Below are 23968 nucleotides of genomic sequence, written 5' to 3'. Positions count from 1 at the left end.
ACCATACCTCCTGTCATGCTCGTTTCAGGGTGCTCTGTTCAGGTCGAAGACAGCCTCCCCCCAGAACTCCCTGGCATGCATGAGACGCAAAGCTTCCCAGGCCCCGCTCCGGGATCCTGCTGTTCAGGTGCTGCAAGTAACCTTACCCCTGTGCCATTACAGCCATAAATCAGTTTTCCTGGGGAACAAGTTTGCTATCATTTTGTCAAGAAGACATTGGCTTTCAAGCTAATGCATATTTGTGGCTATCACCCACCGGTATGGTCTGTAAAATACCCTATCCCATCAACTCAGCTTTTCATGGATGAAAAAGTCTTCATGATCAAGCAGAGCCATGGTACCAATTTCTTTTGGCAATGCACTTCAGTTACAAAATACTGGATGTTTTGCTTCAGAAAATCCTCTCCTTCCCCACTGGTTCTCTAAATGCCCATAATTCTTAGAAAAGCTCAAGTAGTAGGCAGGATCAGGATAATTTTGTTTCTCCAGCATGATGAATCTGCCAGCCCAGTCTGTTGCCTTTCTGTAGATCTCAGTCTGCCAGAATCAGAGCCAAATTTGACATCTGGAGCCGGCCAACACCTGAGAGTCCAAGGTTTTTTGGACAGCACTCTTCAAAACATCTTATTGCCAAGTGCAGAACCCTCTACAAAGCTAAGTGCAAGAAGTGTATGGACTGGATTGCTTCACGGCAACTCTCTCTGATAACTCAGTCAGAATATATCTATCAGCTGTGTTATCAGTGTCCAACAGCAGTGTCTCATCAGTGCATGTCATAATACTTTTGGCCTTGCCATTTTCACCTCAGTCAGAACTGCTGAAAAAAAAAAAAAAAAGCAGCATTGATCTGATCTGCAGCTTCAGCCATGGGACCCTTTTGCTGTCTTCCGTTTTCCTGTGTCATCAAACACAATATTTCTTGGCCCTTGCTAGATTTGCCCCCAATTTACCTATTACCTCTTTTTCAGTATATGGAGCTGGATGCTGTCCCTGGTTGGCCCACTTGTTAAACGGTCTGTGATCCTCCTAGGAAAAACAGATGAAATAGCAAGTATGCCTGTAACAGTTGGGCTGCCAAAAAATTAGTATGCGGTCTTAGTGAGATTAAGACTATTTTGCTAATCAAGATTATGTCATATTTTCCTTGCATTCACTCACAGTGAAGTAAGATAGTGAGATGTCATTTGATTTGTGCAGGATTGATACATTCAGGTGATCTCCCAGAACTGCTCAGATATCTGTCTGAAAGGATAAGAAACCAGCTTGGTCCCATGCAGAATTTGTCCAAGTAAATTTTGGACTGTATTCCTGTTTCCTATGGGGTTACTAAGAAGTATCCTCCATGCAATGGCAGAGCCTGTTCTCCACTGTTTGCCAAGGCACTGACGTCTGCTTCCTGATGCTTTATTAACTCATTTACTTCCCACAATGCCTCAATACCTGTTGGTAGATCAGATGCCCGCACTGATGAAATTGTCTCTCATTACTCTTCGTGTAAGAGTGCTCATCCAGTTATAAAATTGCTGCTCGTTACCCAGAATGATGTGTCTGTGGACCAGCACTCCAAGGAGTGGAACAGCTACTTCCTTGACTCTCACTGTGGTTCTTCCCCAAGAGTTTCCCACACAGACGCCACAACCCGCTTCCCTCCCCTGCTAATTCAGAGCTCAGCACTCTGGGAAGGCTTAATAGCGAAGGTATCAAGTGGTAGAAGGCCTTCCCATTACAACCTTACCTCTTGTGCTCCTGAAAGCACCTCAGTGAGGAAAACGCACTTGCTACCACCACATTAGGTGTTGCCATTGTAGAGCAAGGTAGTGTCTCACGCACAAGAAACTTGCCCCTGGAGCAAAATCTGTGAACAGCACCCCTTTAGGAACCACAGTTCATGTCAGGTAAGTTGCCTTTTTTCCCCCTCATTCTGTAATTGCACAGCCCAATTATGTAGTTTAATCTAATTAAAGTAATGATGCAATTATACAATAATTGATACATAATCGGCATGCGAAAACCTGCATAAGTATTATTTAACCAACAGAGCAAATTCTAGATGAACCATTTCAATCTCTTAAAAGTATATGGTTTTATCAGACAGCTAGAGGAAGGGATTTTGCGTAGCATTTTTAAATCCTTTTTGCTCCTTACTACTGCCTCTAGTAAAATTATTTCTTTTTCCTATTTGTGGGCCTTCAGCTTCTATTGTCTTCAATGGGAGATGTTTCCAAACACCCACAGACAGCAGTAAAGCCTAGTGTCTCACCACAGTGGACTTGGGCCACCAACCCTCTCATCCAAGGATGGCAAAGTGCTACCAACTAGTCTCAAGAATTTCTAATACTGGATTACATGCTGTTTAGAAATGATGAAATACATCTCCTTGTTGATTACAAGAGAAGACAGCTCTGTGGTAGCCGTATTGGGATTTTCTCATCAAATCTTGCCATTTAAGACCCTTTAAAAATATTTGAAAATTATTTTCTCATTAGCCAAAATAATTGCACAAAATATTCATTACCTAGATATGCATCACGCTTACAACTGTATAAGCTAGGCCTTAGCTTTGGATGCACCCAGGGCCTTGTAGATCAAAATCACCAAACAGGCAGATGTATCAATCCTTACTCTAATGGCAGGAACAGAGCCTTAATCTGTCCCTATTTAAACAATATGATATGGAAAAATAGGTAGAAGGATAATATAGTGACATAGACAGCAGTTGTCCTTGTATTGGCTCATTTTTCTAAGGCAGATAAACTGAGAAGCATATATTTGATGGTATGAGGATGTTAGCTGTACCTGTAAAAGCCAAAGACCTGTGATCTGAAATGACATCAGAGACTTGAGGGTTTGTCTGAAAAGAAACGGGATTTCCTCTCTTTCATCCTTGGATAAAATTTCCTTTTACCCACCCTCTATCCCCTGGTGGCTGTGCAGTGAACTGTGTATCCTGTAAGGCTTTTTTTCCCACCAGTGAGATGGCTGAACATCAGTGATAGTCGGCACTTCTTTTGGAAAGCAGCGTAGAGTCAAATACATACACATTTATATAACACTCTATAATTAATTCAGCGTGTCTGGCTATGTGATGAAATGAGAATGCCCTGTCCCTTTCTTTGTCTCTGTTGCATAACTCATGTTTTAAACTAGGTACATTATCTTGCCAGACATTATATTGCAAGCTTGCTCTAAATCCTTGAGTTGTTGGGTTGGTAGAACTATTCACAAGGAGGAAAATTTTGGAGGAAAATGTGAGTGTTTTCTGATAAGCAGTCACTTGGGTTTTTTTTTTTTTTGGTGTTTTTTTTTGCATAATTTGCTACTAAGGATCTAGTTTTAAGTGTTATTACCCATGTGTGTGGAAGTATAATTTTGATTTGCTTCATATTCTCTTTAATGCTAAAATTGCTGAAAAAACTTTTTTAATTTGGTTTCAAATTCAAGTATGATGGTTTTTACAGTTATCTTTTAATTGTCAGTATTCATATTACGAGTATAAGTGTTTGTGTTACTCGCCATAATCTTTTTCATGATAGGCTGAAAATATGTAAAAAGCCCAAGACTGAGCAGCTGTTTGTTCATGGTGGTATAAATTCAGTTCTGTGTGTGGAAGTCATTGAGAACGGTACATCCCACTTAGCTTCCGAGCTTGAGAAGAATCCAAAGGTAGTCTACTCTTGGGTAGTCTTCTAATCACTGGTAACGATCACAGGGAGAACATCTTTGTCTTCCAGCAATTTTCTTCCATCTCTTTAGTGACATCAAACTGACTTTGAGGGGGCAGCTGAGAGTGGGCAACATGTGAAGATAAGTTAAGGTTTCAGACGGAGCCCAGGCTCTTTGGACCCAAAAGGTACCGTGGCTTCAGAGATGGACAGAAGGTCATTTGCACCCTGTTCTTAAGTGAAATTCTCTGATTGATGGTTAGACAACGTCGACAGGCCCATTTGATAACAGACATTGGGAGACTGAAAGGAAGTGAGGTTAGATGTAGCTAAAAGCTTTGGGAAAAATTAGCAAACACACTACTGCGCAAAAAACTAATTGCATTTCATGAAATAATTCATCATAACGATCTAACAGCCAGTTATTTCATAGGTCTTTGATGCTAATAAAAATCTTTGTAACATAGTTCGCAGGCAACATCATACGGCTAATTTTCCGCCAATCTTCGTCCTCATTATTTTAACAGCAAACTCATCCATATTCGATATAGGAACTTGGACTGAATTTACCACCAGTTTGCTAATTCTAGTATGCCAGGAGTTGCTGGCTTTGGTCAAGATACAATAGCAGCCAAAGTACAGCTGATCTCATATTGCTGAGTGTGATTTAAAGGGAAATCTTTGAAAGAAGTATAACTGCCTGAATTACTACTCTTTTATATGTTTTTAAATGAGAATGTAAAGGCCAAGGGCATTTTTTCCCATTTAATACCATTAAATCCATCATTAAATCTCTCGCTGAACACTGGGTGAATTTAATGGTGCCCTCAAGTGCTGATGCTGATGCTTGACTGTGTTAATATTGTTGTATATACAGATACAATAAATAACACTTAGCGACGATAGTATTAGCAGCCTTATTGGGTATATCAATACAAATAGCTGTACTAATGAGATTAAGCATCAGAAGCCAATGGCAACGTGAGCATAGGCACTGGGGCTAAAATATGGATAGGGATTCAACACATTGAACCTATCAATAAAACCAAACAGACTCTACTAAAAGCTTTACTGCTACTTGGCATTAAAGGATTAATTTGAAAGTACAGTTTTTATCTTTTCTCATCTCACTTTATAACATGCTGTGGCTTAAAACTTCAGTCTTTCTAGCATATTATGAATGTGACCATTTGCTGAATAATCTTTACAAAACCACGGGCAGATCACACTGCTTTGCCTTACCGTAACCAGAGTTCCCCTTAGTTGACGTAATTCAGCACTGGAGATTGGCTGAGTTTGTACCACTGGTATTTTTTATGTCTAGCACTGCAAATGCAGTATTTCGCTGGTTGAGTCACCTCTAGATAATTGTTGTTCCTCTTCTTCACCTAGGCAGGTTGAATGCAATTGCATTATCCATGCAGATTATTTTAAGCCTCCTGGCATAATTCCAGGATCCCATTCTTCTCATTCAAAACGCATGAAATGTTCATGGTTGCAGTACTCTTTTACCATTGAAGTAATGTCCAACTGTCTCCATTTGATTTTGAGGGTGTCCCCTATTTACGCTTTTATTGCTTGTAGGTAAAAGCCCCATGATCTTTCTTCTGATGGACTTCTGCATACATTAAAACTTTGAAAGATATATCTAGGGCTTTATTTTACTAAGAAACTTTTGCAAAGTAAAAAAGAAGTGACCTAAAAGACTACCTTTAATCAACAGAGGTGAAATCCTTCCCTGACTAAGAGACTCACTTAAGGCTTAAGTGGAAATTAATTGAAACGTAAACATTATGTGGGCCTTCTTAGTCCAGTGAATTGCAATTTTATAGTTCTTCTGAAGAGAAAACAGAAGAAATTAGTGTTTGCTGGCACAAAACAACCTTTTATGACTTTTAATATTTTAAATTTCCAGTGCTAAGGCTGCTCTGCCTGATTCCCCGCTCTCTAAAAAAATGGGTAGCATAGTTAAAAAGTGATAATGTTGTGCCCTGTTTCCTTTTTCTTTATGTATTACTTTAATTTTTTCAAAGAGCATGATTTCGATGAGATACGAAAAGAAAATACATACATTCTCATTTCTTAAATCACAGTAAGAGAATGTTAATTTTTCTATAAAGTAAAAAAGTAAATCATGTGCCATTAAGAGCTCAAAAATATACAAGCATATGTAAACATAAGTCTTATTTCCTTGCGTGCCTCTGTCATGTTACAGCCTATAATTTCATAATCACCTACTGTTTGCTGGCAAACATGTTTAGGAATGTTTTAGAGAGCTGTAAAACTTATGTTGCATTGTTTTTCATAATATTCTAGCTGTAAAACCAATGTATATTCTAGCTTTTTGTACTGAGAATCTCTTAGACCATCACCTGAGAATAACTAGAACGGGTGAGACAGTATGAAATACTAGTTCATGAAGGCCTCTGTTGCATACAGGTATTTCATCAATTTAAGTTAAACTGTTTTTAATCCATCTACATGTGAACTGCTCCTAGGATCTATTTATTATTCTTTCCAATCAAAATAGTTAATTTCATCTGGTTTTAATCACTTCAGATAAACCTACATATGTTTGATTTTTGTTAAAACCAAAGTGTTCATACCATTTGAAACACTCGCTATGTTGAAGTGGCTAAAAATTGCTGCTTTGTTAAAATAGATGCAAATTTCTTATACAGACAAAACCCAAGATAATGAATAGGATCCTAGTGTTACTGTGGTGCGTAATGAAATAAATCGTGCAATGAATGGACTCAGAACTTGTACTGTAGGAACGGAATTAAGGCTTGGATGTGTATTTTCATGCCTTTTGATTAATTTTTCCGAGTGGAATTGTAGAAAGGCATTGTTGCCCTCTGTGACATTTGTGCCTGGATGGGGAAATGACGGGGTCCTCACAAGGGACTGAGGATCCTCGTTTCCGGCTGAAGATTCTTTCAACCCTAATACCAGGTTTATGTGTTTTGCTTCATAATAATAGTTAGCATGGTAGTTACAGAGATTACAAGGGTGCCAGGATGTTTAATTCAAGTTGGTAGAATCCCTTGCAAAGGAAAGGCGGTGTGTACAATAAGCACTAGATGTTATTGTTTCAGGGCTTAAAGCAGACAGAGCTTGAGACAATGATAGCTTTGAATAACCCACTTAATATAAACACTAGATAAGAGTGAATTGCACAGTTGAAGAAAGGTCTCCTTCACTGCTCTGTAGGTGTATTTGCAGCTAGAGAGAAGCACAGTTTAAACAAGACATGCCAGATCGTGCAGGGACAACTGGAGCGAGTAAGGGGCACTCCTTGCCCCCAACAGCCACCTTGCGAAGCTGGGGTCTGTGGCAAGTGCCATTTCTCACTACTGCCACTGGCACTGGAGAACGTGTTGGTGAGAAGTAGCAGCCCAGGTGGGATCCCGGGATGTGTGCTTTTTGGGGTACAGGTCTGGGTCTCTTGTCCAAGGCTGGCTGTCGCAGCACTGATCTGTAGCCTCCTAAGTGCAAGAACTGTTGTGCCAGCTCTGCGAGTAAGTGAAGTGCCCCTTGCGCCTGACCCTTTCACAGGACTTCTCTCCTACAAACATGAAACAACCCAGGTATCAATTTTTAAAATAGTCTATTTTTACCTATTGATTTGTGGCTGGATCCTGAGAAACAGAGCAGTGTAACCGTAACAGGAGCCCAGTGTGCTGTGCTTACCAAAGCCTTTGCTATGATGCAAAAGGCCTAGATTATCAGGCTGTTTCAATGAGCCAAGCAAAGACCTGAACATATCGGCAGAAGTTGGGTCTTACGACTTTCCAGGTTTTAATTTTGCTTCCACTCTGAACGATGAAGCCTCCCGCCTTGCATCCACTTTGTATTGGCTGATGTTCATGGTGTGCACAGATGGAATCTCAAAAGAGCTCCAGGGACTTATAAATATAAACTGTCTGTCGGTGGGACTTCTGTACTAAATTCTTCACTTCCTTTGAGAGATCCTCCAGTGCATCATTTTTACTTCTTCCCCTATCCCATGTTGCTTTTTATACACATTTTTGGATAAAATCATTCTGATATCTACACTGTAAGATGTCGAAAAGGAAATCACGTTGCCTATCTAGAACACTATCAGATGATTTTGTTCATGAAAGTTTCTGTCAATTCACAGATCACTAAATTCATCAAAATGGTGTAGTGCTATAGCAGTTTTGGGGAGGTTCAACTATGTGTTTTATCCTTTCAAAGAGAACCTCTATCTTTGTACTGTACAAGCTTTGCTAGTGAACTTGTTTTTTTTACTGCAGATTAATTCCCAAAGTTATTCAGTAATTTATCCAAGCGGATGATCCTGGTTCTCCAAATCTCTGCCCACTTGTGTTGGCATTTTTATCACTATGAAGTCAATAAAACCTGCTGCTTTGGACCCACTGGTGACTTCTGAACAAGATGCCTCAATACGCAGAGCACCATGAGCGTGCTACGAAACAGTAGCCATCGCAGAGAGATCATAACCTGTGTATATGAATCGGACTACAGGTGGGAGAAAGAAGCACTGTTAACTCGCTTCCCCAAGTGCAGCATGATCTCGCCAGCCTTTTACGATGCAGAAAGCCATGGAGTAGGCCTGCCAGCCTCTGGCTCCAGCGCCGAGCCCCACTCTGCCACCTCGCCACTTAAAGGCTGGATTTTTTTCCTGCGTGGGTGGCCGATTCTCTGCGTTGTTTGCCTTGGGAGCACAGAAGGGAGGAGGAGGAGGTTTTCACCGAGTTTCAACGTCCAGCTAGGGCTTTTTCCCCAGGGTAACACTTCTTGCCCTCCAGATGAGGTTGGTAGCATGGAGACCTGCTTTCTTCTGTGGCTTGCAGGGGAAGGAGGGGAAGCACATTACTGAAGACAACCAGAGGCACAGAGCCAGCCAGGGCTGCCCTTGGGTAGCGGCTGTGCCTGCACAGACCTGCTGGACTGCAGTTCTGCACACCCAGGTGTCATCCCCAAATATCAAGCCTGGGCACCCTTCAGGGAGCAAGGCAGCCCTTCTCTACCATCTGCTTCTGGCTGTTGCTGCCAGGCTGAAACAGAAGTCGCATGTGACTTTTTAGGAAGGAAGAGGCACCATGTAAATATAACCAGCCAGCTAACCTACTTAATGCCCACAACATTAAAACTGGAAAACCTAATACTAGACTGTCTTTTATATATTTAATGCAAACATTTTAGATGAGCACAGATGACCTTTCTAGAACAGTAGTGTCTTTTTAATGTGAAGGTATTAAAAGAGCATGTGAAGTATATATATTTCCAAGGAACATAGGGAGGGCAGGGAAAAGGAGCAGTCTACATGCTTAACTCTCACCCTGCTGTGATGACAGAAATGTGGTAGCACTTTCAGGTGTGGGGATAGAGATCTAACCTAAGAGGTGGTCTAACAAAAAGTGACAGGTCATCCTAGCTGAAGTAATAGCACTGCCAATGAGTCATCTCTGAATTTGCCCTCAACGTAAATGTATTATCGCAGCCACTAGAGAGACCCAGCACTGATCAGAATGCCTGTGCTATGTGCTATACACACACTTAAAAAAGAAAGCTTTGTTTTTTAAATAAAGGGAGACAAGCCAAGATTCCACCCCCACAATTTGAGGCTGAGTGCAGCTGCCCTGTGCTCCATCTAGACAGTGTAGAAAGGGTCACTTCCAGAGGATGCTCCAGATTTTACATCTACTAATACGGCCCGTGCTGCTGTCTTCCCGCTGGCTATAGCCAGAGCATCAGGCAGCTGCACTCCTCATGTTGGCCCCTCAGTTAAATACTCAAGCCTAATTGTGAGGCATCTGGACCTTATACAATCAAAGGCAGCAGGGGACCACTACAGGCTGATAGATTACTTGTATACAAGGAAAGAGAAAAGTTTTTCTTCTATCTTTTTTAGAACCAATGGAACATCCCTTTCTCTTAATCATTGCTTTTGTAGTCAGCATCTAGTATGCGCATGTGAATGTCAATGGTTTACAGCATTTTCTTGACTTATACAACCTATATTGAGAGGCATAAATATGTTAAAGATTTGGTGGACTGAAAAAGAAGCTTCAAAATAAAGAACTTGAATAGCATTTAAAGTACATTTTGGTGCTGGTATGAACATCTATTTTATCACTCAGTTTGACGAGCGTTTAACAGGCCAGATAATTGCAGCCACTCACTGTGGCTGCGTTGAGCCCATAACTTGTATTTGGCTGCAGCACATCCTTCAGAAAAGCACCTTTCTTGATCTGAAGACTTGAAGAGCTGAAGAGAGGCATTTCTGTAGCACTGCGTCCCAACAGTGAACAGCCATTGCTCATGAACAGTTATTCTTTTTACCTAACTTCACTTTGCCTTTTTTTCCTCCTAGCCATTGGTTTATGATAAAAGTTAGTGGTTCTTCATCTTTTTCTATTATTGTGAACTGATGTTTTCCAGTGAGAGCCATTTGTAAATTTTATATACGTGGACTGCTATTAACTGTAAACAACCTTGATTTTTTCAGTCATCCCTTGTGAATCTCTGTTGAAGGTGTTCAGCGGATCTTCTACCTTTTTCTTTGGGACCCTTGACAGTAGGCTGCAAATATGTTTTCTAAAAGTCCTGTTAGAAAAAGAGGTTTGTTTGCACTTTTTTCCCCTTATGAAGATGCTTATACAGCTCAAACATAGTACCTCTTAGTCTCACGGGGCTGATCTTTATAAATCTCTTAGTGATCTTTTTATTCCTCTTTTCACCTTCCCGAAATGTCCAATGTTTTTGAAAAAATGTGGACAAAGGAAACAGATTATGGTAGCATTGGCCTCACTAGTTCTAATCTGCTACTTACTTCTCGCTTTTTAAAATATATGATTAACTAGATCTTTGGGCCAAAGCATGAGATCTTGGGAGATAACTTTTGGTTGCTTGTCCATGGGTGATCCCTAACTCCATTCTGGGCTCCAGTCTCCTACTCTACCAAGAGTATCTGTTATTCTTCATTCATGGGCATGCATTTGGCCTCTGTACCCTTAGCCGAACTGATCTCTGTTGGCCTCAGCCATCACATTATGCCACTGTGCTTATCTTGATGATAAGAATTATCACGCTTTAACATCTTTCTGTTGATGCACATCTAGGTGATACATGATGCAGCCCTGAGAACAGATGGTTGAATTCACATACACTGAAGCACACAGTGCTACACTGATTTCTTAATCTCATTCAAAATAAATGACTTGTATATGAACAGATTCCCCAAGTTGTCAGAGCATCATAAACAAAATTGTTTACTAATTGCAGTCAACCGCATCCATGCAAGGTTTTCCAGGAAGGATTTATAGGCTGCTTTGCTTGCAGAACCTCTCTGTGCTACGCAAGGGAGATGGGGAGGAGAGCCCCTGCCTTGACACTCAGATCCCCAGTCTGAGGTCTGGCATGATTTTTACTTCTGAATTGAGTATGTTGCACCTAATGTCACTAATAAACCATAAGTACAATACCCTGTGAAGCTACCTTTCCTAGAGCCACATTTCACAGCACTTTAAGTGCTAATACTTTTAATTCAGACTTTTTCCTATGGTCTTTTTTTTACCTTCACTCTCTTTTTTTTTACACTGTGCACATTGACCAGGAGGTTTGTTTAGTAGCAGCAAATAGAAGTTTTTTTTCTTCTTGTTATGGTCAGCAGCCTTTGCAGGTAATTTAACTGAAAGGAGTTTTGGTAGTGCCAGCAGCCCTTACTGGTAATTTAACTAAAAGAAATTTTGGTAGTGCCTTACATCTTCACCCAGAGCACAAGGTGTTTACTTTGTGTAGTATCTGCACGCAACCAGTGCGCAGGGCACACAGGCACTATTGTATTACCCATAAATTTGTACAGCTTGATATATTCAATCAGTTGGCTGAATAAACTGAGCTACAGTTATCAATTCGTACTGCACTGGTGGATCTCCACTGTAGATGCACAAAAGCACTCTTTATTATGGCTCTCGGGTTCCCAATGACTGCATAAGTCCTTATGGTATGCCAGTACTCTTAAACTGGCTTCAGGGTATGAAATAAAAACTGGAACTAAGAGCAAATTAGACTCATCTGATGACCTTTTATTTGACCTCTTATCTAGGGGATGAATCAGAACCATTAATGGACCTATCAGAAAGCTTCCAGCTTCACATAATATTAAAATTATGAAAAAATTTGTCTAGTTTCAAAAGCCAAGATTTTTTCCCCCACAAATCTTGCTTTGATGACCTCCTTACATTTAGCAGCATATTTTTGTCTGGAATAAAGGCATGTTTATATTAGAACATTGCAAGCATTTGTGGAAAAGATGTTTCTGTATTGCTAAATATTTATCACAATGGTATTTTTGTCTTCTCCAAACCGCAGATGTTTTTCTTAGTAAACGTGTCTGTTTTATAGCTTTGAGCATTTTTTTCTCTACTCCTTTGTCCATATTAATACAATCATCTGTCAAAAACAGGTTAAGACCCTGACCAGTGTCTTGCTCTTTATTTTCAACCGCCTTTATTTTAACTTCTTGACATGTTTCCAGAGCGATCATGAGGCCACTCTGTTGCTTTGTTAGCAAACTGTAGAAACAGCATGCTTGTTAGGATCTCTAAAAATGTCGACTATGTGCACGTTTTCATTATTACTTGAAATCATGCAGCGATGTGGACCTTGAAGTATCCTAGGTCTTTTCCTTTTCTCTTTCTCCTCCCCTGCTCCCAAGAGGCAGCTATTCATCTTCATTAGCCACTTTTGTTAGCTTGCTGCCAACTGAGACCAGAAAACTAGCTGCATCAGTCTTGTATGGCAATTCAGGAATTAGAATCCACGGTCCTTGGGTGCAGGAGGTTAATGCACTAATAAAGATTGTACCTTGATTAACCACATCATCTCAGCTTGCCGAGGCAAGGCTGCTTTTCAGACAGTTTGTCATATCATATGGCCCAATGATTGATTTAAAAACATAACTTCCTAACTAAGAATGGATATTCAATACTAGGATCAGTTTTGTCAATTTTTTTTCATTTCGGTGAAGAATGTCTAAAAATTTTTAGAGCAACCCTCTAAATTCTGTTCTATGGTTTACCTGTGCATAGTACATTTTCTTTCTTTCCTGACAGAGATAAGAAATCCTTCTAGCTTAAATTCTGCTATGAGAGGGCGTGGCTCAGGTTATACTCTAGTTAACACTTGCTTTTAGAGTAAAACTGCATTTCTCTTAGGCATCCGTAGCTTCTTCTGGGCTTATCCATTCGTTTGGTCCTGCAAAAATGAAAAAAAAAATTGCAAGGCTCTTAGATAAAGGATTATAATCATACAGTGAAAGACCTAAATAAATCAGTTTGGTGAGTAAGCAGCTGTCGCATTCCTTTACTTTTGTCAGCCCTGGGCTGTGGGACCTTAGCTAAATGTTGCAGGTGACTTGCAGGACAGTTCCAGTAAAGTGGAGATAACACATTCCAAAAAGAAACTTTGTGTACAGGCATTTGCGATTTGCTGTAGAGTAAATTGATCCACAGATCACGTTACAAACATTCATGATTTGGAATGGTTTAGTTCTGTAGATACCAAACATCTGGAGATTTAATGTTCAACACATTCTTTAATGCTGCAGTCTGCAAAATCTATGACCTTGTCCCTTTCCAAGGGCCTAATTTCTGTCTCTTTTTCTTTCCTTCCTCCCGACATGTGCATGCATGCACACACGCACGCGCACGCACACACATACACACACACTGCTTTTTATATCCAGCAATTTCAGCTGATGCCCATCAGAGCAAGCCTGAAAGACCAAGCACAACATAAAAGACATAGTCACAAGCTACACAATTATTTTTATTCTTTGCTTAAAACAAAAAATTATATGAAAAGGACTCTCCCGTGGATTGTCATATATCTTTGGATATTATACTGATGAAGCCTATTGAAATAAATTCACATTACAGAAAGTAACAGGGAACTTGAAGGGTCAAGGGACTGGAACCAAAAGGAAAATGTGGTAGAATTTTTTTTAGGGCATATTGCTGTGGAAAAAAATGACTCGTAGAAATCATTTTGGTGTAGTATACCACTAGCAGGAGAAGGGGAGACCGAAGAACTGCTAATGGGTTGAGGTTCAGTGCTGGATTGGCTCCTAGCTCAGTGTAGATGTTGTCTGTAAGGCTGTTTCCTGCTCTCTGACTGTGAGCTCTCGGTAGTTCCCTTATTTCATCCTTTAGTTAGTGGGTGGATGAAGCCATGTTTGTCACATATCTCAATTTTAGTAAGCGTTTGACATCCTATGTGATATAAATATAGCTATAAATTAAAAGCTGCCTAGATAAGTGGATAGAAAGGAAGCAGAACAGAAAACAACAGAAGGTGAAAAATTGCGAGATATTTTGTTGAGTAGTGCTGGTTACGTTTAATGCATTACCAGAAGGATAATGACAAAGTAAAAGGTGCTCGGATAGAAAGAAGAAAATGATCAGGAGATCAAAAAAACCCAGAGGACTTATGAGGAAGAAGAAAAAGGGGTAAGCAGATGCAGTTGGGATAAGTAACAGCTTAAGGGAACTAGAGGAAACAGCCTTATCTAGCTGTCTTACAGACGTGCATGTGAGGTTTGGGTTAGAAATGTTGCAGCAATAGCAGATACTAGTGGAATCAATTTTTAAAAATAAAAATTTTCACTTCACATAATGGAAATTTTATCACAGTGAAATGCTGTCAGCTTGAACATAGTCTCAAAAAGTTTCAGTGTCAGACTCTTAGCTTTGGATATTTGACACAAAAATCACAGCCATGTTGTCAGCTAGTGTCAGTGTAGTTTCACTGAATTGAAATGGATCTTTGCCAGCTGACAGCAGTTAAAGAGCTACTCTCTTGTGTTAAGAAAAAAAAACCAAAAACCTATTTTGTGAAGACAGGAGACTAACTGGATTAGAGGTTCTCAAGCTGTATGCTGTGATCACTTGCTAAAGGGCCTTGGAAAGCTTGCTGTTCATTTTGTGTTGCCCCTGCTTCCAGCTGAAAAAAGATACATTGGATGCTTCCCTAAAATCTGCAACTTAGGGTAGGTGACTATAAAGGGAGAGCTTCTGTGGTCCCTGTGAGCTAATTGGCAGAGCTTTTCCAAAGGAGAATTGTCTCACTAATCTCCTGTGTTTCCTGGAACATGCCAGTACAGTAGTGGAGGTGAGTATGTTAAAATAATTTTCAAAATATGTTTGACAGGGTCCTTTATGAGACACTACACATTTTTTTAAGTCATCATCTATAAGAGACAAAATATTATGAGTCAAAAATTGGCTAGGTGAGCAAAAGCACAGAGGAGGATTAAACAATCAATTTTCTCAATGGCCCAGTGATAAGTTTTGGTTGTGAATGAACAATCAAAAGAACAACAAGGTTAATACACATGGCTAGAATTTAAATCTAAGTGAGACTGAAATCACTTCAGTGGTTCTGTTTGAATTCAATTTTTTTTAATTACAGTTTTTCCAAATCAGTTCAACCATTACGAGTATCATATGCCACACAGCAAGATTGATGGCACTAGATGAATAGCATTGCCTTAAGTCTAGAGTGAATACTATTATTTACCTCTGCATGGTACTTTTCCTGAAAAATTACCTACAAGCTAGGGTTAAAAGCTCCAAACAAAACACTGCCAAGCACTCATTAATCCACAAGAAGTGTCTTGTTACTTAATTGTTGCTGCAGAAACTAAGTTTGGAGCAAGGCTACACAAGACTATAGATCTCTTTATCTGAAGGTTTTGTCTTCAGTAAAAAGAAGGGCCGAATGCGCGTGTTAACTAAGGCGACTGGCTAGACTTGGACCTTTAGCACTTGCAGAACTGGACATGTATGTATAACTGAGGGAACCCGATTTACTACAAGCAGAGACAAACATGGTTGCAGGATTACAATACGCGTGTGAAGGAAACACATCATCAGTAGCACCATGAAGACCTCAGTTTGAAACAACAGAACTATAAATGTTACAGAGAGAAGCAAGTGTCAAAACGGGGGGGGGGAAGGTAGCAGAAGTCTACTGAAACCTGGGTGGCATGCGGCAATTCGGACGTATTTTCTCCCAGAGCCGTTAGCCCGCAAGGGCAGGAAAAGGCGACCGTCGAGCTCGCTGCCTGTAACACGTACGTCAGTGGCAGGTGTTGGGCGTGGGTCCGACCAAGCCTCCAGTGTCCCTCGCCCAGTGCCAATGTCCCTCACCTAGTGAGGTACTGGGTTTTGCCCAGTGGGAAATCTCTGCTGCTCTCCCCCTGCCCACCTCATTTCCATGCAAGCAATGGTGGCCCCAAACAGACATCCCGCGCTGTTGAAGCAGCCGTTCAGGTTAGACATCTGGCCACAGGAGGAGGAGGAACAATGGCTGTCGTCTCAAATAAACTGTCCCAAAGTCAAGCACACATGTGCTTATGCGCATGTATTTTCAAATGGTCTAATCAGGGCTTTGTTCAGATCTAGAAATCTTTGTTTTTCCCACTTCTGGACCCCAAGTGGTTTCTTAGTGGTTGCTTTCATTACCGTTTTTTAGGACTTTAAAGTTAACAACCAAACTGGGAGAAAAATCTGTATTGCTTTAAAATTAGACCATTATCTTGTAATGGCTGGTACATTATCTGGTACTGGATGTTTCAGAATTATTTTTCATTCAATTTATGATACAAAATACCCATGTTTTTCCTCTTTCTGATTCCAAAAATCTTTTTTGTCAATAAAATTGATGTTCTAACACCAATTTCAAAGTGCAGAGATCTTAATTATATGTTAATTATTAGTGACTTTCATCAGGTCATTCTGTTCAGTCCTGTGGGTGTTTTGTTTAACTGGCCAAAATTGCCAATCCCCAAAACCAAGAATGGATAAGTTAACTGACCGGAAGAGATAGAAGCTGTTTGTGAGATTTTATTTCAACAATAAAAATGGAGTCCTTTCTGGTTTGTTAGTTAGCTGGATAGTTCTCTTTGGGCTTACATTTTCAAACAAATTTCACACTACATACTAAAAAAGATCACGATGGAATCATGTGTCACCACTAGTGCTTTTAATCTGTATAAAATGTCTTCCGACAGAGTCTAAAATCACGAGGGCTGGCAACACCAGGCCGTATTCTAGATTTGTTTCTGCTTGCCACTGACCTTGCAAAGTGGTGACACTTGCTGGACACCTAAATCCTTTTTCCTGTTTTTGAGATTCTGTTTTTGCCAGCCAGAAGGAGACTGTGCCCATAGTTTCCCTTTTTGAAAAATATTTTATTGCCTTTAAAACTTACCACTACTCAGCAGCAAAGAGCTGTAGTTTGGGGAAAGGAGTATTTTTCTGATACATTTTCTCATATTTTATTTATTGTTTTCTAATTCTATTTCATTTTAAAATGTCTGAATTCTGAATAGTAGTGATAAGTACACCATATGATCACAATTCAAAATATTGTTCCAGTAAATTCACATTCAGAGAGGTGATAATTCTTGATAATGGCAATTATTAACCCTGTAAATATCAGTGGTCTTACTAAATCTTTGTGTCAGAAAAGGTTACATCAAATTTAAATTATGCAGAGAGCTTTATTATACACTACAACTCAAAGTACAGATGGAGAAGAGAAACTAGCTGGAAAAAGACCATTAAGGTCATTTTTCATTGAAGTGTGGATGAGAAATAATCTTGGGTAAAAGAAGAAATGAAACATTTTTGATATATCAAAAAAAAGAAGGGTCACCCTTATTTTTTTAATCAGCACTGTAGTCCTTTCCATGGATGAGGTATCGTTGTCAGACTTGGGCAGGCAAGGTGGGAGGAAAGAGCTCTTCTGTTGTAACAAATTGGTTTCCATACAGCATAGAGCACACTTCTTGGAAGATGTTTCCAAAAAGGTGACAGTGAGGGTCAGCGATCATATAACCCAGAGGAACTGCGTCGTGGGCAAATGGAAATCGTACTGAATAGCATATTTTAGACATAGGATATCTTTAGGTGAAAGCCACCAGAAGCTCCCGGTCTGGCTGGCCTGATCCTTCCATTGACAGAGCTAAAATAAAGCATTATTATTCAAAAGAAAGGGCCACATAGTTCGTTCTTGCACATAGTTTTGGGCTCAGCACCCCATCTTGTAGAGAAAAGCACTTAGCTTCTTCAGGAATGGGGTGTCACAGGTGGAAACACCATTAGTCTGCATGCACAACATCCCGTTGTGGAGAAAGCAAAAATATTGGTCAAGTGATGCAGCAGATGAGAAAGCTATCCTTGTTTGGATCACAGCCTTAGGATTAAACGCCCATACTGCAAATCTCCTTTCCATCAGTTTACCATTATAAACTCTTACTGTTGGAAAATTTTTCAGTGCGTAATTCATTGATCTTTTGAAAATGATAGCATGTGTAGAGGTAGCAAAAGGACTGTTTCCTTCCAAATGTCAAATAGCCTGTGTTTGGTTGCTTGTGTTTAAAGAACTTACTGTATACTAAAGATTGTTATGTACTTGTACTGCTGTAGTTGGCACTTATCAGATAAACGAGTCATACGATGAACAATCTGCCTCAAAGAACTGAAAAGTAAAGCAATTCTGATACTGAAACTGCAAACCAGATGACGCTCTGATTAGAGGCACCCACGTAGATTACAGAAGTATAATAAATCATGCAACTTTTTAGCCTCAAATAAAATAAAAGAATGCAGGTTTTATTAGGAAATAAACTGTTTATCAAGAGTACTTTAGAGGTGACATTTATTACCAATAAACTTTGTTGAAAGGGCTGATCCCTTCATTGGCAGAACACCCGGAGACTTTCAGCTGTGTAAAAAATACCCCAGCTCAGTCCATGCAGGGTCAGGAAGCACTTCTGTCAGTACTAATGAAGGATGGGCAAGAGATTCGCATGCATCTTTTTCAGATAAAATAAAATCTTATCTATTTAGAAAGAAATGAGTCATGGGAAATACAGCTCCGGTATTATTCTGGGACTGACGATAGCTCTCAGAACAGGTCTGTGGACTATTACTGAGAACCGATTCCACAGTCAGTTAATGGTACCAAAAAAGCTGCAAAGCGTCTGCCCGACAAACTCTTGATAGTGTCAGTGAGCCATAATAAGGCAGGATGTTGTTTGCTTTTCAGCTCTGGAAGCTTATGGGCTGACTCTTCAGAGCTGTCACACTCGTATTCACACTTATGTCACACTCATTACTTCCCATATTAATTGTGTTAAGTTCTTGTGTGCCAGGTATTATGGCTGTTGGTGCTGAACATGTGAAAAAAACATGTCCAACCAACAACAGCCTACGCTAGAGGGGAATATAAGCGTTGTGTCTCATCAAACCATCTCTTATCTAAAGTGTTTAGTTTATACATATCAGCTAGCCTGCCCTCCCAGCCCCCTGCCAAAGCAGCGTGGCTCTGGAGATCGGATCATTCAAGCTTGAGTGACCACAGTGTGGCTACCTGAAGCGGTGTCAAAAATGACTGCATACAGTCATTTAGCTCATAAAAAATGTCCTTCAGAGAAAAAAAAATCTACAGTGAGGAGGCAAAGGTGGAGTGCAGAACATCTTATTTAGGGCTTGCCCTATGGCTGTGTCCTGCAAGGCAGAAATAAGTGGCAGTTAGGAGCTCATTCAACTCCTTTGCAATGAAAAAGGCTATTTCAGGGCGAACTTCTGAGCAAGTTCAGAGTGCCAAGCATTTATCATTCTGACCTTGTCTGTGAAGTCTATTTCATATTAGTCCACAGTGTGCACCCCATTACTTGGTCATGAACTGAAATTTCTATTCTCACACTACAAAAAAATTTCTTCTGTTATTCTCGCCAATGAGAATACACCGAGTATTTAAAACGTGGTTGCAGATTGTCAGAAAAATCAAACTTCTTGCACTTAAGGTGCATTAACCATTCAGGAAAATGAAACGGTGCTTAAGAACTGCTCTCAAGAGTCTATGATGAAAATCAATGCAGCTCATGTATTGTCTAGATTATATGTAAACTGGGCATTTCCTAGAACCCACAGTGACTTAAATATTTCACTACCCAGACGTTCATGCTACTGATATGCTATTATTGTCTGCTATTCCATTGACTTTCTAAATACATTTTACTGTACGATATTATTTTTCAGGAGATGACCCATTCTTGGCCTCCACCGCTGTCAGCTATTCATACGCCAGGCAAGGTTGATCAAAACAAGTTTCCCTTCCCGAATAAGGTAAGTCACTCAATATAATGTAGGCTCATGCCTCTCCCACCTCAGGACGTCCTGCATGAGCCGTGAGTAAGCGCAGTGGTGGCCCTGAGCTGAGAACCGTGCAGTGCCATTGACCTTTTCCATGTGTGTGCCAGTATCTCCTGTCTCTCAGAGAGTTTACATACAGAGTCCACTCTGTAGACTTTAGTGTGGGGAATAATTACAACTGCAAGGCTAACAAACCTTTAAGAGCTTTTCTGTGGATGATGGTGTCATGGTTTTGAAGCACCGGGGGTGTAAAGCGAAACATCTCTATCATGTTATGACAGAAATGAGAAGGAAATAGCTCACTGTCTGGTTGTGCACTCAAGACAGTTGACTGAGGATGATGAGGGGGCCAGAGGTGTGTTATGTTAGAGTAAGTCCAGCAGGAGATGGATCAGCAGCTCGCACGCAGGTGAAGTGCTCGACCGTGCGTGATAGCCGTGAAGGGACGCTTACGACTCTGCAATTTCTGCCAGAGTTATCCCCACCAGATGTGTTTGTGTGGCATGTGTGCAGGCATGCTTACAGGTGAGATATTCGCCTTTCAGTATGTGCGTATGGCCATCATGGATGCATTGCCTCACAACTAAATGCCTCACGATAAATATAGTAAGAGTGGAGCCACAGCCTACAGGCCAGAGAAATGTGAATAATGGTTGATATTGACTTTCCCATCTTCTCTCTGCCTGTTCATCCATCTCTCTGGGAAACATTCTAGCAGATCAAACTGCGGAGCCATTTAATGAGCCTCTTCCAGATAGTTTCCTTTTCTCTTACCAAAGTAGAATTTCCACTCATTTAAGCTTTGAATGGACAAGATTTCATATATTAATATACATGCATGCATTTATACATAAGGCAACATCACAACTGTGTTGTGTCCTGGGTCTTCATAATCAGAAAGTAGAGTGCCATGTGTGAGATGGGGAAGGAGCAGTACCTAATGAAACTCACTTGAATCCTGGAAAAATCCCACATTCCTGGCCGCAAATCATGATAACTGTAGACATTAGAAATGTATTTATCTTTTTCAAAATATTTTAAAATACTTAAAAGGAATTTCTGTGGCCTCCTCTGAATCAGTCACATACTCAAGACGACATCTGCTTTTCAGGCTCCAAAATGCAAAGAATGTTTTCCTAATTTTTCAGATATGTTTCTAAAGCATTCATAAACTAGCTATTTTCTTTTCACAACGTGGTGAAAAGCAAAGTGGTGTAAAACCTTTAGATCTCATAGAGGATGGCTTCATAACTCTTAGGAAGCTTTCCCACGGATAAGCTATGTAGCTGTCCCAGCCTCTCTTGTTAAAACCTATGCACTGCACCAAAACATAGTGGATTGCATGTTATTCACAGAAATGGGCCTGTCAGTCAAGTAGAGGCTAAGGCCAGCAAAGAGGCTAAAAAGCTAAATTCAGGGCACTGGCTCCATCTCTTAGTTCCAAGCAGCACATGGTACCGTGAACTCATTTTCAATCTTTGTGGAAGTGTTAAGAGATGAGGTCAGTTCATTTGCAATGCCTCTTCCAACCAGCTCCAGAGAAACAAGTAGGCTGCAATCCTTCTTTAACAGAAAAGAGCCTCCCAGGTGCCAGAATACTCATGGTTTTGGGAATGAGAAAAATAGAAGCTTGGAGGACTCCTGGCCTGTTGCAAGGATGCAAATCATTCTCACTTTTCTGTCTGTAAAAACTGAGTATCAGCATCATTAATTCTTATACATACCAAACTACTTTTAACCTACAGCTCAATTAATTAGTGATTTGACAGCTTGAAACTTGAAATTCATTAATTAGGCTATTAAAGTTGCAAAGGCCAAGCAGCTATAGCCAGACAGGTTTTTAAATTAGTCTGGCCAAAAAAAAAGGTAAATAAAAAGGTAAATAACTGAGTTCTGTATGCCACAAATATAATAGACATGCATATTTGAAAGTGTGCATGTGGATATGTGTATTTATATGACTATATGCTCTCTGCATGTGGGGGGGTGTATGTGCATGTGCTGTACATATATAAAAAATTAGATCTTCATTAACATTGGAGATCTGCATTAATTCACTACATTGGAAGGAGAGTCAGTGTCGAGAGCAAAATGTGTAGCAGTGTCCAGCAGCTTCTCCTAGACAACACTGCTGGGAAAGTGCATTTAAGGAACTATCCTTTATGTAACAGAGGGCATAAAGTTACATTTCCTCCTTAACTTTGAATTGTCTTTCTCTGCGGAATTAATTTGCACTCTTGAATTTACTAGGAAGGGGCAATGACAGTCTCTTTACTTCTTGCTTTTCAAAGCTTAAGGATAATTGAATCAGGGTGTGATGTGACAGGCTCTCTACAGTTTCCTTTCTCCTACCTATGTCATACTTTGTTATGTACAAATGATTAGGCATTATTTGATTGTAATTTTATTACAAATATCTTAATAAATAAACTTTAAATGAATAATTAAATTTGGTAACTAAGAGCTCACTTGATGCTTGTGTGAATGAGCTTTCATGTTCAGGCATTAATTCTCTACTCTTGTGTGGGAAGAGATGCTGTTAATTCTGCTGCCTGATTTGCGCTCTTTCTTCATTTTTGTCATGACTTCATGTCTTGAAAGTTCAATCAGGTGTTTCATTTCTGTTTATATCTATGTGATATTATGGGGTCAGCCGTCCCTTTTTAGCTGAGAATTAATTTATCCACTCCAGGAAAACCAATGCTTTTTCACAAAAGTATTGAGTGATTATTCTCAGTAGAAGCTTAGTTAAGATATTAATGTTATCTTTTCAGTGGTCAATTCATTTACTTTTTCCTTTCTTGCTGATTTTAACAAGCTGGAGCAAATGCACTAGAAAAAAACCTCCAAAAGCGAAGTATTCACCTTTGCTTTTTGAGATACTTAAAGGCATATTTTTTCCTACCTCAGTGGGTGCATTCTCTATTTCACTGTAGCATTTTTATTTTAGCCTTTATTATTAAGGATAATTTGTTGAGAAACAAGACACTAATTTTAAAGGATCAATTAAAAGGAGAAGTGAAAATGTTTTGTCTCTCTCATTTTGCTGATGGCAAATCTGAGACTGTGCAGAGTCAACGGCAGAGGCAAGATACTGCACTTTGAATTCAGGTAGACAGTTTAAAGGGGAGCGTATATTTTTCCTCAGTTTGATGAAAATATAGAAGATTGAGGAGTGCCTCAGCGGGGAGAGTGAGGAAACACCTGCAAATGGTGAGCGAGATCCTGGTTTTGCAGCTTCAAACACTTTTGCAAACCAAAGGTGGTATTTCTCCAAATAATTCTATCCCCCAAAACAGAAAACAATCTCATCATCTACAGCTATGTAAATTTGCTACTCTGAAAACTGAACTTGCTCTAATAGACTCCTTTTCTTATTGGCAGTCTGGCTTGCTGCTAGAATAACATTTAAATTCAAGTGTATGTGTCGCTACATCACTAATGCAAGTGGATCCTGACTTCTTAAGATTATATTCAGTCACCAGAAAAAGACAGGCTTTAATATCTCTTCATCAGAAGCAATCATAAAAGACTGAGACAATTTGTCAAAAGTAGGCAATTTCAAATTACTGAGAAATTACTGTCATGATATGAGACATGGTACAGGTCTTTTACTACTACAAATGAAGGTATAAACTCTTAGGACTTGTCCAAAAATTCGATGTCTCACTTTTCAGGCATGTAGGATGGCAGTCAACAGCAGATGCTTATTACAGCCATATAAATTACAGATCAAAGCTGTGCAGGCCAGAGAGCCTTGACTGCAAAGCAGACTGTGCAGCTGGTGGGCCCTCGAGATCCCAGCGCCTTCAGTTCAGTCAACCTTCATTCAGAGGTGCCGAGAAACTCTTGGGGCCCTGAGCGTTCAAGGCGTGCTTTCGCGTGACTCAGCCACAAAAATCTCCGCTCAGCCGGGCCAGAGCACGATCGAGCTCTCTGGGGACTTCCCATTCCCCTCTTTAAATCTCTACCTGAACCTACGGGCTCTGGTGAGCCAGCAAGAAGATTGTGCAAAGAGGGGTCAGAGGATAAGAGAAAGAGAAGGGAATTAGCTTAAGCTTTTTTTTTTCTGTGCTTTTCTGCTTTTTT

The 23968-nt window shown here is 40.1% G+C and overlaps 1 protein-coding gene across 2 annotated transcripts in view; it reads left to right on the top strand.

Moving 5' to 3' along the window:
- Positions 1-23968, top strand: part of AFF3 (ALF transcription elongation factor 3) — a 337446-nt gene that overhangs the window by 178629 nt on the left and 134849 nt on the right. For both annotated transcript variants that reach the window (XM_068924417.1, XM_068924407.1), the window contains exon 5: positions 19766-19852. In XM_068924417.1, the coding sequence (XP_068780518.1) occupies positions 19766-19852 (87 nt within the window). The remainder of the gene's footprint in view (positions 1-19765; positions 19853-23968) is intronic.

This window comes from Struthio camelus, chromosome 1, assembly GCF_040807025.1.
Source record: "Struthio camelus isolate bStrCam1 chromosome 1, bStrCam1.hap1, whole genome shotgun sequence".
Lineage (NCBI taxonomy): Eukaryota > Metazoa > Chordata > Aves > Struthioniformes > Struthionidae > Struthio > Struthio camelus.
The sequence above is the reverse complement of the archived record's forward strand: the minus strand, read 5'-3'. Positions and strand labels throughout refer to the sequence as shown.